Source organism: Ammodytes marinus, assembly GCF_949987685.1.
Source record: "Ammodytes marinus genome assembly, chromosome: 23".
NCBI lineage: Eukaryota > Metazoa > Chordata > Actinopteri > Uranoscopiformes > Ammodytidae > Ammodytes > Ammodytes marinus.
In genome coordinates this window covers 13,347,633-13,363,987 of record NC_137227.1, presented here as the reverse complement: position 1 = coordinate 13,363,987, position 16,355 = coordinate 13,347,633, and the positions used below count along the sequence as shown (strand labels likewise).

Here is a 16,355-nt window from a genome sequence, read left to right as displayed (position 1 = left end):
TCTGGCTGCTAGCAAGTTATGTTGTCTTGCTAATTCTACTATTCATCTGAACTGAAATAAATATTGACTTTTTCCTTTATTATCTTCGCCAGAATGCACCAGAATGCTTAGATTACATGTTAAAAACACAAAAAAATCTTCTGGGGGGGATGCCCCCAGACCTCCCTTCAGGGGTTTAGTTTTCTGACAAACATTACAATGGATACTAACATGATTTGGGCATTTGGTATTATAAATCATCTTTGAATTGGTTGTACAGCATATCACATGCTATTAATTTAGGGGTGCGATGGCCACCTCACTCTAGCTCTGTGGCCCACCTTGGCCACCCCCAGTCAAAATGTCCTGGAATCGCCACTGAGACACACAACTCCGCGTTCAGGCTGCACAGCACATTAATCGCAGGTAGCATTTTGAGCTAAATCTGGCCACTTTCCAAATCCAAGACTCAATAGTTGAAACATTCTCTGAACTGGGTTGTCAGACAGCAGTGTTTCCCATTGATCATAGACTTTGTTTTGTGAAGCTTTTTCATAACAGGTACCTATTGTAGAATTTATTCTGTGTATGTTCTATTTAGGCTACTATTTTCCTCTCTTCTAAGGAGATTTAAAAAAAAAAACATTTCCTCAGTGTCTCATTGATACAATCTCATAATTAGCTTTTAAAGTGCACCAGAATGTAACGTTAAAATATAAGAAATTTCCGGACCCCAACCCTAAACCCAATGTTCAACTCAAAGGTGCGCCACTGGCCTAGCCCTTGTGATAATAACAATAATAGATTATCTATCTATCTATCTATCTATCTATCTATCTATCTATCTATCTATCTATCTATCTATCTATCTATCTATCTATCTATCTATCTATCTATCTATCTATCTATCTATCTATCTATCTATCTATCTATCTATCTATCTATCTATCTATCTATCTATCTATCTATCTATCTATCTATCTATCTATCTATCTATCTATCTATCTGTGTAGGGTGGTGTGTGTGTGTGGGGGGGAGGCAGGGGGGGTAGTCAGGGTCGGTGGGGGGGCCCAACTGCAATGACCCAGCTTTGGGGGGGCCCAGCTTGCAGAAGGTTGAGAACCCCTGGTCCAAATGATATAAATTCCACCATTATCCTTTGCATGGATCTCCTGTGGGCTCTCCAGACAGTTTTCGTTAAATTGGTGCCATCTTGTGGCCAATTGCAATATGACAGTTGCATTCATTTCCTAAGGGTGGGTCTGCAAATGTAAAAATAATTCCAAAAGTGAGAGAAAAAAACACATTACTACACCAGACTGCAATAATCAAAGTTACTGACCTATTATCATACATAGTAGGCTATCTGAAAAACTGTTGGACTTCAATTTTGCATCATAGAGGGCTTGAATCATTGAAATGTTTTTTTTTCCGGATTATGTTGAGCCACTTTATTAAACCATTACTTTTTATCTATTTAAGACTGAATTTCTTTTCGCTTTCATTGTGTTTTTATTTTATATTTTGTTATATTTTAATTTAAAAAAAATACAAATAAAATAGGATGCAGAAGGTCCTTACCAGCAACAAGCTGGAATTTGATTGGTTTACAAAACCTGCTTTAGCATTTTGATTGGTAAAAAGCCGTCCGGGGGATGTACGCTCCTATTGGTCATTCCCACAACACGGCTTGGCGCTGATTGGATGAATTTACGGACTGTAGAGTCCGGCAAAGTGTCGAACTGGGGACCGAAGTGAAGAGGAAGTAGGCTACTTTTTAAAAAATATGGAAATATAATAAACCTTACTTGAACTTTCCACAGCTGAGCGGAGGGATACAAGGTGAGCAGGCTCCTCTGGTCGCGGTGTTGTCCGGTGAAGGGACTGTTATTTGTTTACCAAAAGCATCGCCTGTCTGTATGGAAGGATAACGTTACTTGTTAATCCGTGCAGTTGGGAGACAGGATCAGTATGAACGCTGCTCCTGCGATGCTTCAACTGGGTTTATGACATTTAAAGGCTCGCTATGTTTGTTACAATCAAACGCCGAGTACGTTTAGAGTAAATTGACCCTATATTAACTTAATTTTGACCTGACACTGTGATTCGGTGCCCTCCTCTCGCTGTGTGATTTACGTTGTTAGCTAGTGTTGCACTTGACTTCGCTGAGGTTTTATTTGTCGCTAATTCGACATGAAAATGCGAAGACGAGTCTTCGTAAATGTCTTGTTGGTTGTGAGTAAATAGAATAACAGTGTACCATGCATTAGACTCGGGTTAGGTCTTTATTTTAGTCTTAACCCCGCCGTCGAGTTCATAACGTTTACCATTTTACTGTACTGTATGACATCACGGAAGCTACTAGTGGTCAAGCTAGGAGAATTTAAATAAGACGTCCGGTGAAGTAACACAATAAAAGCTCTATATTAGCCTAATAGATGCCCCATGTTTTAAGTGAAACGGTTTGAATGACTTGTTTTGTGATTTTTCTCAAATTGTAAGGTAAATTATTCCGTTCTTTGCTGTTTTCTCTTAGCTGTCCCTGTCATCAAGTATTTTTGAGTACTTTCCGGTCTGTGACTTTGTTCATTGTAGTCGGCTTGACAGAACAAACGAAAGCCTTACAGTAGCTCGGTGTCCCGCGGGTTTCCCAGTGCTATTCTATTTCTTAATACCCATCTGCATTGGTAGTTGGCTGGCTGCAATTCACAATGAAACCACGGCCAGGTCGCTGCTTTACCAACACATCAGTGTGTGTTTTATCCTTTTTGTCCGCTGTGGCTTACTGCTGCTGCTATTACTACGAGGTTACTACTGTAACCCAGCTACATCAACATCACCCATGACCATGAACAAAATCAGCACAAGTAAACAGATGTCAGTGTCAGACAATGTGCCTACAATGTTTTGCTTTACTATCACAAAAATATGTTTCTTTTTTGATAAATGTTTTTTTTGTCTTGCCCCTTTCAAATATGGACATAACAAATAGTGTAAAAATCCGTTAAGCAAATCACTTTTTTTCTGAAAAGGAAATTAAGGTTGTAAAAGACAAAAAAATACATACATAAGTACTTACACATGAGTAAAAGTGTATTACTATAAATGTTAATCACTTGTCATCAATGAAATTGCTCAACTATTGCTAAAATATTTGGATGTAGTTGACTTTTAAGCCTTCACCCAGACACTTTATTGCTTTGTGTGTGTTATTCAGACAGCCCTTATGCCCGCCCAACCCCTCGTGAGGGAGCCGGAGGAGGACATGGAGGCCGAAGGAGAGTCACAACTCCCTGAAGCCAACGGAGAGGTGGAGCGACAGAGGGAGAGAGAGAGAGGAGGAGAGGAGACCATGGAGGAGAGCACAGAGGAGAGGGACAGCGACCTGGATGAGAGTGAAGAGGAGGAAGAGGAGGAGGAGGAGGAAGAAGAGGAAAGTTCAGGTAAAAAATTCAAGTGCTAGGCTTAAATTGTTTGTTGCGTTAACATTTCTGTAAAAAAAAAACATGTTGAATGTTCTTGTATACAGACTAGTATTTACTTTTAGTACAAGTTGACATGTTTCGCTAAACTTCCAACATGCTAAACCTCGAAACATGTCAAGGTACTAAAAGATTATCTCTAAAAACAATTATTTATTACGACTTTGACAGGTCTTAAAGTTAGTTTGGATATAAAAAAAAAATAATGCTACTTTACCTTCAGTCTCACTTTCAAATGTTGCAAATGTTGTTTTTTCGAGGGGGGGGGGGAATACAATTTATTGATCACACTGGGAAAAAAAAACTACTACATATAATTATAAGTTAGAAATTCAGGGAATCAAATTTTCTTTCATATCTTTACTATTTTCTTTTGCCAATGTGGAGGTGAGGTAGGTCTTTAGATTGCATCACAATGGGAAAAAGTGAAAAAGTCTTAAAACTCACATGTTTGAAGCTGTAGGTAGGAACCCTGGTGTGTCAATGTTTCTACGTCTCTCTCTCTCTGTCCTCTGCGTAGAGATGGACGATGAAGTGTGCGAGCGGAGGAGAGGAGAATGTCTGGATGAGATGTTGGATCTGGAGAAACAGTTCCAGGAGCTGAAGGAGAAGTGAGTGGAAGCAGCATGGGGGTGAAGAAGCTTACCTGTGTGCGTCTGGCTCTCAGACAAACTCAACTTGACTTGACTGTGTGTCCGCAGGTTGTTTCGGGAGCGTCAGAACCAGATGAAGGTGAAGCTAGACGAGGTGCTGACGGGGAAGGCTGGAGAATACAGAGAACCACTGGCTGCACTACAGGACAGCATGCAGATACGCACACAAGTGGCTGGTATGTAAGAGTGAAAGGAATGAGCTTGGATTTTTAAAACTGCTTAAACTTTGATCTTATGGCATGATGTTAAAAAATGACAGCTATAGTGTGTCACTTGAATTTTATATGAATGAATGTAAGATACATTTGTTTAATAAATATCTTATTTAGCTGACTATAAACAGCCTGTAGGGTGATTGTGTACTTTCCAAACACATTTAATAAACAATTATGGCATGAAATATGAATTCATGGCGACAATGTGAGTTGTGAATTTTGGTAATAAAAACATTTTAATTACAGAAAGCTTCAATAAAGTTGTTTAAAAGACTTAAACGCAAATACACACACACACACAGACACACCTGTCAATTATTCCAGAGAAAGGGGGCAAAATATCTAAAGGTTGTTTTTAAAGGCTTCTATTTTCTGCTACACATTTTTCTAAAATGATCCATTGTGTCATCACTCTGTGTTTGTGTCTGCCCCACAGGAGTGTACAGAGAGCTGTGTCTGCAGGTGATCCAACACAAGCACGAATGTGAAATGCAAGGAGCCAAGCAGCACCTGGAGGTAATAACAACAACACACACTTAAGCCAATGTTATTTAACAAAAGTGGTCCAAATTAAACTAAGTATTATCTATTTGCGTGTGTGTGTGTGTGTGTGTGTGTGTGTGTGTGTGTGTGTGTGTGTGTGTGTGTGTGTGTGTGTGTGTGTGTGTGTGTGTGTGTTTTGCAGAGTGAGCGGTCATTGCTGTTTGACGCCATGAAGAACGAGCTGCTGGAAAAGATAAGAAGACTGGAGGAGGACAGACAGAACATAGACCTCAGCTCAGGTACGAACAAAATCTCAGTCCCAAAGATATTACTATGTACTAGCAACATCGTCATTATTATTAGTCTGGTTGCTTTAGGGAACAAATAATTGAAAAATACGGATTTCTGACATTGCAGATGAGCTTCAAAAGGCTGCCAACCTTTACTTTTCAGACCAGAGAGAACACATATTTAACATTGTTAAAATATTGTGTTTAATGTTACACTTGTTTAAAATATTGTTCTATATTTCCAGAGTGGAGCGATGAGATGAAGAGCAAAAAGTGTAAACGAAAGAATGTGCTGGGTCGGTCGGAGAGGAAGAAGAAAGTTGCTCTGGTTTCAGGTAAAAACCTCTTCTCTTTTTTTCTTGTCATTTTGTCATCTGCCTGCCTGGCCATCCTCCTGTCATCCTTGTTCACATTTGAGTCTTGTCTAGTTCACATTTCTAGAGTTTTCTGTTGACGCCTATCTCTCTCTCTGTCTCCCAGGGCCTTTCATTGTCTATATGTTGAGAGACTTAGACATCCTTGAAGACTGGACTGCTATCAAGAAGGTACGCTCCCAAATGTATCAGCTGTTGTTTCAGTGTTTAAATCGACAGGCACATGGCATGCACAGATAGGACCCAAAGGGGGGTTTGAGACCCGGCCCTTGTGTCACCAGAGTTTAAAAGTTGCCTTAATAAAAAGTAAAGCAGTTATTAATATATTTTTGAATTCTATCAAATGTATAGATAGAAATGTATACTGGCACCAATCAAAAGTATGCCTTATCAATTTAGAAAGTAATTCACATGCCCCGCCCTCTCAAATTAACTTTGGAACCTGTTATGGAAAGCATGCAATCCCTCCAACCCCTGTCATTCAGGGCAACTTAAAAAAATAGGAAAATAAAAGTCAGATTGAGGAGTGGCACATCAATAAAGACAATGTACAAAGTGTTCCTGTTTAAATGAAAACAACAATTGTGCCCTTTTTTTCTAATTTTTTTTGCTAGAAAAATGTCTTTGCACGGCCCTTCATATCACACTTAATAAAGGTAAATACATTCCTGAATGTGAGGTATATTTTGGTAACTTGTATTCTGGTTTTCTTTTTTTTCAGGCAAAAGCAGCTCTGTCACCACTAAAGAAGAAAGTTGAAAGTAAGTCTACCCTCCTGCGGAAACATACACACCCCCTACTGTAGGAGGATTTTTCTCTAAATCTTTTTTCATTTTGTCTTTCAGAGCGGTGATAATAGGAGCGTCTTATTGTAAGACCAGTTGCGACGAAAACCAAAACTTACCACACACACACACACATTCCCAGCTACTTCCACTAACGGTTCCGGTTCATGTCTCTATGTCGACTTACCTGCACATTTCCACCCCAGCAACCAGCCGCCCCACTGCTCGTTTGTTATTTGTTGGTATTTAAAAGAAGTTCTTAATGATGTGATGTGACAACCATGTATTTATAGAATGATTGATTTATAATGGCGATTAAAGTTTTTAAACTTTTGTGACACAAGTTTTTGCATGTTGCCCTGGTTTTTCTTTCGTCCGTGCGTGTGTGTATGTGTTTGTGTGACAGTGTATTGCCATTCAGTTCTCACGGACACTTTCCGAGAGCAGTGTTTCAACCTGGTGCTATCTCTAAAGGCACCAGGCTTGGGCGCCCGGCGTACCAATGTTTTGGGTCTGAGCTGAACACAATGAACCATAACAACCTGTAGAGTCTAGTGACATTAGACTTTATATATACAGCTGACCTCACTGTGTCTTCTAACAGGCAACAAAGCTCAGCTATTGTCAGAGATAGCTCTGAGAGAGCAATAAGTATAATATGAATCGTTATGTTAAGTGACGTGTGTGTGTTGCTATCTTTGTAAAGACACAGATTGCATCTCTATGGTTTCTCTGATGAAACACCTTGATGTATAGAATAACCAGAACAGACAAGAGTATTTCTGTCGCCTACAGTGTTTATTATTTGTAATTCTAAGCATTATTCTGGCCTTTACTACATTATGGGTCATTTTGAAGTTCACGGCAACTTTTCAGTATCCATTTAAAGTGGCTGCTGCAGCGTCTCATTCCATTTCTCTCTCTCCAAAAGATGGAGTCAGCGATTCTGGAGATTGTTGTTTAATTATTATTTTTTTTTCAAAATCAGTGAGTGTGCAGCGCGCTGGGGAAAAAAATCCAGGGTTAATACACAGCCTATAGGCTCTGTAAACTGGCAATATTTCTAGCTATGGAGGGCCCTCTTTTGATGACATACCAGTTTACAGAGCTTAGGCTGTACCCAATATGTAGGCCTACAGGTACTGGATCATGAGGAGATATTCACTGATTTTGACAAAGTGATTATGACAACCACCATTCTCCAGAATTGCTAACTCCACCTTTAACTCCCCCTGCACTCCCCTCCTCCTTCCTCCTGGTTGACAATCAATTGCTTTAACAAACAATTCATAACATCACACCGTCTCCCCGCCTCTCCCTCCCTGGTTCCCCTCACAGCGTCCTGCTGAGCTTGCGGGCCTGCCTCTCGCGGGCTTCGAAGGCGTGTTTGGTGTCCATGAGTTCGTCCAGCTGGCGGCGCATGTGGGCCATGTCTAGCTGCACGGCCTCGCATTGCTCCCTGAGGGCGGAGGACTCCACCCGCAGCTGTGTGGCTGCCAGGGAGAGCTGCTCGCTGCGTTCACGGCACTGCACCTGCATACGCTTAGCATCGCATAGCAGGGACTCCACGCTCACGGCAACCGATTCACACTGATCCTGAGACATGTTCTGGACAGGGGGGAAAGAGAGAGGGACGGATGGGACATGTCAGAGGTCTGGACGTTACACACAATGGTTGGGCACAAGGTAAACAGTGACTCCAAATAGGCAGTGCCCCAGGTGTCATCGGATAAGGTTCAGTTTTGTGAGACATTGTGAGAGATGTTATTTTTTGATTGTGTGTACTGTAGTGATTTTAAAGTGGCTTCGAGGAACTTTTAGTTTGTGTTTATTCTAGTGGCCCCTTTGGACAAAAGTCCTAATGGTCTTTTCCTGGATGATCGTACCGGACAAAGGCATTAAGAACAACTATATTAAAATTGCATTTTTTGTTTAAAGATATTTTAAATTCCTTGTAGCTACTTTAATCGCAGATTGTATTGTGTCCAACATACCCTGACTAACCACAGACTCACCCTGATTTTTAAGAGAACCTGGGTAGCCTTAGTTGGAGTCCTCGGCTCCTTTTTAACCTAGGTGGCGTTATAAATCTTTTAACATTATCTTTTTAGTCCCATACAGATTTTCTGGCATTGTCGGCAGGATCAGGTGCCTGAGCAGAGATAAAAACCAAGGGTTTATATCAGTCTTTTAACATTCATTTAGCTTTTTAAACATCTTTAAATTGTAATAGTTTTTCATCCTCGCCACAGACATACTTTCTACGGTTCAGTTTTAAGGCTGAATGAACTGCTCTGTCCTCCATGGTTTATACCTGTCTGATTTGGCAGTAAATGAGAGCAATCCAGTACAAAAATCAAATCAAATAAAGGGAATCAATAGCAGGCAGTCTGAAGTCCTGCACAGATCAACAGGTTTAAAACAGGACCTTTGATCTGTAGAGAGCGAAGTAGCTTAGAGAAGCTAATCATGGCTTAGCCCAGTCCACAGTGTCCACTGCTATTCCCTTTATTTCTCTTTACTCCCTGTCCTAACATCACTCTCTCTCTCTCTCGATCTCTCTCTCTCTCTCTCTCTCTTTCTCTATCAATATTTTCTTTCACTCTGCTCTTATTTTTTTCCCTCTTGGCATTTTTTGATCAACACAGCTTATGTTTCTCATCAGTATCTCAATATCATTCAAAATGAAGTAGAGTGTCAAAATGTCTTACCATGGACTCCAGAGTCAAATTTATCACAAGCGTTGTTTCCTTTTGAGACTCAGGTTGAAGACAGTCCTGAGTGGTGATGTTCTCCAGAGCGCTCTGTCTCCTCTTGGCTGTCCTTCACAGGCTGCCTCTCTGTATATTTAAACAAGCAGACAGTAATTAAATGGGCTAAGGACTTAAGGCAAAGATAGTGGAATTGGCTGTTAAAAGTTGAAATACAGAACATGCAGTCTTTTCTTGCCTCCAAAGTTCCAGCTTGTCTTGTATTGTAACCCGTCTCCCTCCTTCTAGTGCTGTCTCTTCTTACCCTGTGAACGTCTTCTTCTATCTACCTTCCTCAAGGTTCAAGGGAGGCCAGGTAATCCACAGAGATTAGACGGTTAAGAAAAGAGTACAGGAGACATCATGTTAATTGCAGCAGTAAACCCATTCTGTCTATTTTGATCTATCAGCTGTTTCTACGAACAAAAGAATTGCACAGGTTTGTTTATGAGTATATTCATTTACATGTAGGCCTATGTGTATTGGGAAAAATAATACCAATGTAATTAGAAGGGTTGGATTTCTTTATATAGACGCATCTTACCAAGGTCGATGAAACTGATTGGATGCTTATCGAGACGGTCTTTATTCAAAATTGATAAACATTAGTAAACTTTTAAATTAAGGGGAAATCCTATCTGTTTTGTGAGGTTATACCATAAATAGCTGCATTGACGGAAAGAAAAAGGGGTAAAAGTAACTATTATATAGAAGTGTTTTGTAAATTAAGTCTTATTTTGTCTTAAACCACTGTTCTTTAGTGCTTGGATTGTATGGCACCCCCCTTTACGTGATGTAAAATAAAGACAATATTGACCTTGAACTGAGCACTAGAATCTTTGTCTGGATAGACACTACTTTGTCTGTCTTTTACCAGCAGAGGGAGACACATTCCAACAAATGTATCCACATGTCTCCATTCCTTCTGAAATACATAGTAATAAGCAGTAAACACATTTGGGTCGTTGTGTTTCAACTCTTTGGTTTATTGATTTTAAGAATGAGCCCACTTGTCAAATAGTATCACGACAAACCAAGTGGTTGATATATTAACAAACAGTCTTTTTAGGAACATTGACTCCTAAGGGGCAATATCCTAAACACAGTATCAGGTATATTTGATAAGCACCTAGACTGGATATTAGATATGACAATCATGAATTGTGAAGAAGTGTTTTTTTCCACATATTAATGAACCATCCGAGATCAAACGACAGAGATTAAGACAGCTGGCGCCAGTGTCATATGAAATAACACATCATAAATAAAGAACAATGACAACGTACACAGAGGAGAAAACACACCAACTTTTCAAAGGGTTATAATTGTGACTTTAAGAGATCATTGAGTTTGTTTAGTTAATCATTTGTAAAAATGGGTTTCTCACATAGACTGTATATAAATACATAGCAAAGGTCTCCCAGTCACATCAAAAATACAACATTTTATGATAAAAAAAATGAATGCCTGCAATAGAACATTCTCTAATTTCTTGGTTATGTAAACAAAAGAAAATAACACATTTTGAATGAACAAACACACATTTGGGTGGGATCCAGTAGTCAGACATTTATAAAGGCTTAGATAAGTTAGTGAGCCTACATGTGGTAAACGGGTAAATAGGAAAACACATTGTTTAATCTTAGGACTGTGGATCAAGTCTGTCTGTTAACCAGCACTTGATTAATTACAGCACATATCTGGACGAGGTGGCCGAGTGGTTAAGGCGATGGACTGCTAATCCATTGTGCTCTGCACGCGTGGGTTCGAATCCCATCCTCGTCGGAGGGCTATGTTTTCCTTGTACCTAAGTGCTGTGACGCCCTAAAGCAAACAAAAGGCACTCACGACATTTCACATACTATCTGGCACAGTGTGTTTGAACAAAGCCAATGTAATACCTGAAATACAAGGCCCTGAATGTCTAAACCCGTTTTCCACATCTACTCCCACATTAACACGTTGCACTGAAGTATGCTAAGCATGAGGACAGCTCATGTGTGAGGTCTCCTCACTGGGGCCGCGCTGGTTGGTTGAAGAATGGCTCAGTCTCTGCAGCTGTCACCCCTGGATCACCAAAGAGCCCACCAGCCGGGCCCCCGAACCCTCCGGCAATGATCTTTGACACTGAACCCTGACGCCTCTGAAGAATCACCAGAACCCCAATGAGGAGCCAGAAGAAGAAGTTGACCCACACTGCCGTCTGAGGGGGAAACAATCAGAATTTGCCTGAGCTCAATCCTCTACACATAGTGTTGGACTAACCATGAACAGCTTGTATTTTGCCTATAATGTAGCCTACTGACCTCGGCTTTGTATAGATTGTTGTAGAACCTTCCCGCTCTTATTGGACTGACCCATTTTCTGGTCTGGGCCTCCACACAACTTGAGCAAAAGAAAAAGATTCCATGTTAGAAAAAGTACAGAGAAAAAACAGACAATTATGTTTCAAACCCATCCTGTCCTATCAAACACTTTTCCAACAGGAGACATTTTAGCCGCAAAAATTTCGTAAAAATCATTCTTATATATTTAACATATCTACTCACAAATCAAAAGTTATACAGTGATTGATTTGTCTTGATGTTAAATTTAGCAGTGCTTTTAAAATGAGTTAATGACCATAGCAGCAGTGGGACTTAACAGCAAGGTTAGTGGTGGTAGGACAACACATTTCACTGTTGTCTCTCTGTTGACACTTGAAGACAAACAAGTTTGTTACGTTTTCTCAGCGAATGGCATTTTTAAGAAAGAGAAAATCTTAAAAGAAGGCCAGTCAGGGGCAATTGCAACCTTATCAGAGGGACAAAAAAGAGGACAAGTATCTGCTTTCGTGGACAAAGGAAGGAGAAAGAGGAGCTTCTGCTGAGAGAAAAAGTATTTTTGATAATGATGAATGAGGCTGTTAAAAAAATATATACTTGGTAGTGTTTGGAGTGAGAAATTAGGAAGTGAAGCGCGCTGATGTTTCAAATGTTGTTTTTAGTTTCACTTGGGACTTGTTTGTGAGTGGATTTGGTGTGGCCATGTCTGAGCATGTCTGTGTGTGTGTGTGTGTCACCTGGTAACGTTGGGAACAGCCTGTGTGACCGAGGTGCAGAGGTTGTCACGTCCTATCTTCAGCATGCAGCCAGAGATGAGCAGGAAGAACAGGAAGATGCCACACGCAGCCACCATCAGGTTCATCCACATACGCTCCCTAAGGTCAACACAACATACACAAAGAGCCCGAGAACGGTTGTGCGCCTATTACATTTTTTTATTGGAAACAAGGGGAAAGAGAAATAGAAAGATACAGTGGTTTTCTTTAGACGTCAAAGCATATGAGGAAATTATGTTAAACTGCTGTGTGTCAGCTTAGCATAGCATTTCCAGTTAACATTATTAAGTTTAGTTTATCGAAATTGTCGCTCCAAAAATCATGCCCATGACGTCTGTTTAATCCTCGTGAAATAATTGATTAAGTGTAAAGTTTGCTTTCACAGTTTGCAAGCTGTAACTTGTGGGTTTTCAGCCCATTGCATACAATGTAAAAATAAATAAAACTGACTTAAAGGATTCCAGCAGAGCAAGGAGCAGAAATACACAATGTGTTTTTTTTTATCCAACATGGTGGCACTGAAAGCCAGTGGTTTCACATAAACACATCTATCCTTTACCTTTTGACATCCCCGTCGACGAAGAAAGTGTACAGCCAGTACAGAGACAGGGAGAAGCACACCACTGCTACCAGGACCGATATGGCTGACACAAAGTAACACAGCGAAGCAGAGCTGGATGACTGCACTCCAATGAGGCTGGCTGTTGCATTGTAGTTGACAAGTCCATATAGTATACACCGACCTCCAAAATTACCCTTGAAAGAAAAGACACAGAAGGTAATTTGGAACTTTATTTTGAAATGTCAATAGTTTTTTTGTTTAATTTATTTGTCTCAGTTTTGTTACATTGTTTGAATGACTTCCTTTTTGTTGAATTGTTTTAAGTACAACAACAAATAAACATGCTAGTGTGAACACACACATCCAACTACAGCCTCGTACATCTGTAATGGAGCGGGTGGGCTAATTGGGCACGAGGAACACCTGGTCACATGAGGAGAACAGTAGGCCTATATGGACGATATGCTATTAACATTGGGCGAGCGCGCGCACATGCAAATTCACACTCCTGCGCATTTTCACACGGTCACCCACTTCCTGAAAGATTTAAATAATTGTTGGTCTCGAACGTAGCCTAAATGTTGTTTTCTCGCGCCGTCTTTAGCTAGCAGCGTGAAAATTAGTGCGGCTAATGCCATTTAGTGGAAAGGAATGAGCACCCGATGAAGATAACTGTGTTCCTGTAATTCTCCCATCGCCTCATCACTGTGTTTGGTATGTATTGTACACTGCCATACTATAGGATACAATGCATTGTGATGTATTAGCCCAATAACACTGGGAAAATCGAATAAATAGTGTCCGAGACTCGCAGCAACACACACTTGGCAGAAAATCAGAAGTTAAGTGAAAGCGCGTGTCTTCTTTTTAAGCGCTCGCGCTCTGCACGAGCACCAAACGACACATTAGCAGATATCTATATAATGCCGATTTATAAAGTTACAAAGATAGTGTTTATGTTCGACGGCATGAAAATCTGTAAAAGTAAATGTGTTTGATTTAATTTTATATATACTTTTTGTTAAAAAAAAAAAGAATCACCTGCTAAAGGCTACCGCTCCATTTTGAAAAGACAAATGTATTGAAAAAGCAAATCTAACCTGAGAGCAAATATTTTCCACAAATTGTAGGCCTAATTCATGTTCCGTTGCCGTCTTTTTGTCAACTTCAAACTCTCTGGCACGGACGCACGCACGCAGTGAAAAAGTGAGTCTACCTACCCGGAAGAGCATTGGGGTAAAAAAATGCATGGGTTAGGCTAGTTAATACATTTGTATGAGTAAAGTCACCTGGACTATAGTGATGGATGCGGCGGTAACAATCCCGCAGATGAAACAGCTGGCGTACAGAGCCAGCTCCAGCAGCAGCAGCACCGTTAACGCCATCGTCCAGCGACTCCTGTCTGGGAAGAAGCCCGCGTGAAGACAGCCACAATCAGATGCCAAGCTTCCGGTAGAATATTTCAAGATAAAGTACGCTATAGCCTAGCTGAAGAGTCGCAACAGTGAACTTATGATAAGGTGTAAATAACAAGAATTTACTGAATTATATTGTAGAAACAGCATGGAGCAGTGTCAAATAAAACAGTATAAATGAATTAGAATGTGCACAATTAAACAGATGTCCTAATAAGCAGACAGTAGGCTATCTATGAAGTAGATTTGTATTAAGTGTTTGTTTTTCATTTTAGAGCATCGCTGACTGGAGCTCAAGATCATATTTTGACAAGCTTTTCTTTTGCTATGCTACACTGTTCATAATTTTAAGGGACTGTCGGAGGAGAAAGCAAACAGCCAGAATGATATGATTTCCCAAATAAGACTCAACACAAGGAAAATCTTACTGACCAAAACCATGTAATAAGTAGCGAAAAACATAATTTAAAATGCTGTCAATGAAGCCAAATGAAATCATTATGATCTCTAAAACTCACCTGCCTCCTCTTTGTCCAATGTAAAAAAACGCTTCAATTTTGAAGGTGAAATAGTTTGATTTCCTTTGTTATTTTTGTGTTTTTCTTTCACTTTTCCTCACTCAGCTCTCTATCATGGTCCAGTGGCCCTGAATCAATAATCCTGCCTCTAAAGATTCCCTCCTGCTTTTGGTTTCAATACACTACTGCTTCTTTTGAGATCCCCCAGATACCAGCTTACAAAAGCGTAAAAATCGCTTATTTGTCATGCTGATGGCTTGATGAACTTCAACACTTGTTTCCATACAGAGCAATTTTCTTCGGGTGAGGGGCTGGTTTCTACTGATTACCCGGAGAGATAACCTAACAGCTGTGGGAAGCAGTGAGCAGGGATGATTAATAAGACTTTTATAGGCTACATGCAAATGTAGGTCTTAACCAAAAAAAAAGTTTACACTGTAAATCCTATAATTCATGATGATAAGGCCTACTACATCAGTAGGCTATTGATGCTCATCAGAAGGACGGTCTTCTGGTATCTTACAGTTGTCCAATATTAATAATTCATGAATACGACATCACATGTTATTTCCAGCAGTATGTATCAGGTGGCTAGACTTAGTCAAAGGCTGAGGATTTGAAGGCATATCTTCCTGGTATTAGTGCTGGCGCGCGCGTGTGTGTGTGTGTGTGTGTGTGTGTGTGTGTGTGTGTGTGTGTGTGTGTGTGTGTGTGTGTGTGTGTGTGTGTGTGTGTGTGTGTGTGTGTGTGTGTGTGTGTTGTGTGTGTGTGTGTGTGTGTGTGTGTGTGTGTGTGTGGGGCACAGAATGCAAAAATCAAACCTTGTGACCTATGTCATAGGACCATGCTTTTTGATATATGTGACTACATTTTCACTTCTGCAGTAGAAATGCTCATTCCACTGATCACGTGTTCAACATTCAAGTTTGCCCCAAAAAATGTAATTAAATAACCTTAGATTCAATCCACAGATGAAACTAGGTATATACAGATATTTTTGACTTTTATTTTCAGTAGACTTGTCTAATGGAGCTACTATAGATGGGGCTTCCCCTCAGATCACTATGGTTAGCTTCAGTAGAGTCCCCCCTAACATTACTTACACTAATAGACTCTGTCGAGCTTCCTAATTCCTTTAGATGTTTTGTGCTGCGAGGAATTCTTAGAACTTAGAAACCCAAAAATACATTTAAATTACAAAGAGAATTATGTGTGTGTGTGTGTGTGTGTGTGTGTGTGTGTGTGTGTGTGTGTGTGTGTGTGTGTGTGTGTGTGTGTGTGTGTGTGTATGTATATATATAAAGTGTGTAGCAGTTGACACACTAAAAATGGATGGCTACAGCAGACTAACAAGGAACAAATAGAGCGGAAGCTGAATTAAAAATTTGAGCGTGTCAAGTGTGAAAATCTATAAAAACTGTGAAAAGCATTCTTGTTGTGGTGCATTCCCAATTTCACAGCTGTGATCGATTTGTCGAATGGGGGGCACAGTAACATTCAGAGAGGTCGTTTTATTTGCAAGCTTAAGCATCAGTTAATCTTAAAATATGATCGCTGTCACAAAGCCTTTACAGATGTTATGTCATAATGTATAAATAGATACCCAGCTAATATGTTGAATTAGAGTGGCTGAAATCTGACCTGGTAAATTCTTACATGTTGAGAACGGCAGTCCAAAACAATAGGCTATGTGAGCTCAGGAATTGTTTGTATTTATACGTCTGTTCTGTGTCTATTGTTACGAAGTGC

General features: G+C 40.1%; 2 protein-coding genes across 2 annotated transcripts; one reads left to right on the top strand and one right to left on the bottom strand.

The window, feature by feature from the left end:
• The first annotated feature begins 1,698 nt into the window (after positions 1–1,698).
• Positions 1,699–6,604, top strand: brms1 (BRMS1 transcriptional repressor and anoikis regulator). The gene is made up of 10 exons (XM_080052518.1): positions 1,699–1,821; positions 3,197–3,422; positions 3,982–4,072; positions 4,163–4,290; positions 4,766–4,845; positions 5,015–5,111; positions 5,348–5,437; positions 5,583–5,647; positions 6,198–6,237; positions 6,322–6,604. The coding sequence occupies exons 2-10, from the start codon at positions 3,206–3,208 to the stop codon at positions 6,327–6,329; spliced, it is 816 nt and encodes a 271-aa protein (XP_079908644.1). The 5' UTR covers positions 1,699–1,821; positions 3,197–3,205; the 3' UTR covers positions 6,330–6,604.
• A 3,372-nt stretch (positions 6,605–9,976) lies between these two features.
• Positions 9,977–14,074, bottom strand: tmem179ba (transmembrane protein 179Ba). Its single transcript, XM_080052540.1, has 5 exons — positions 13,963–14,074; positions 12,671–12,867; positions 12,073–12,210; positions 11,318–11,396; positions 9,977–11,214 (listed from the first exon to the last, which is right to left on the bottom strand). The coding sequence occupies exons 1-5, from the start codon at positions 14,056–14,058 to the stop codon at positions 11,023–11,025; spliced, it is 702 nt and encodes a 233-aa protein (XP_079908666.1). The 5' UTR covers positions 14,059–14,074; the 3' UTR covers positions 9,977–11,022.
• Positions 14,075–16,355: the final 2,281 nt, after the last annotated feature.